At 45.5% G+C, this 380-nt stretch overlaps 1 protein-coding gene across 1 annotated transcript in view; it reads left to right on the top strand.

Moving 5' to 3' along the window:
• CSUI_011467 (smc n terminal domain-containing protein) overlaps positions 1-276 on the top strand; it is a gene marked incomplete at its 3' end in the record, with an annotated part of 1587 nt that extends 1311 nt beyond the window's left edge. The window contains exon 2 of the mRNA XM_068071565.1: positions 22-276. Within this exon, the coding sequence (XP_067916459.1) occupies positions 22-276 (255 nt within the window). The remainder of the gene's footprint in view (positions 1-21) is intronic.
• Positions 277-380: the final 104 nt, after the last annotated feature.

A 380-nucleotide genomic window follows, 5' to 3' on the forward strand; every position in this document is an offset into this window, starting at 1 on the left:
CCTTCTCGTTCTTCTCTCCAGCAACTGGAGCCGTTTCTCCAGATCAAAGACTGTGACTCTGGACAGAAAGCGTCGATAGGCAATAAGTGTGCGGATATAGACGAGCAACTCCCGTCTCTCCTAGGCATTCATAAAGCCGTTCTCGAACATGTAGTCTTTTGCCATCAAGACGATAGCTGCTGGCCCCTTGCCGAAATGCAAATTCTCAAGAAGAAGTTCGATCAGCTCTTCGGAGCTACCCGTTACGTTAAAGCTCTAGAAAACATTCGTGCGGTCAGGTAGGTGTGTAGGAAGGTTAGATGTAACTAGCTAGCTAGCTGATATAAAAGAGAGATTAGGGAAGTCCATAGAAGGATGAGAAAATGATTTGGCAAAGAAAA

This window comes from Cystoisospora suis, assembly GCF_002600585.1.
Source record: "Cystoisospora suis strain Wien I chromosome Unknown contig_12048, whole genome shotgun sequence".
Taxonomy (NCBI): Eukaryota; Apicomplexa; class Conoidasida; order Eucoccidiorida; family Sarcocystidae; genus Cystoisospora; species Cystoisospora suis.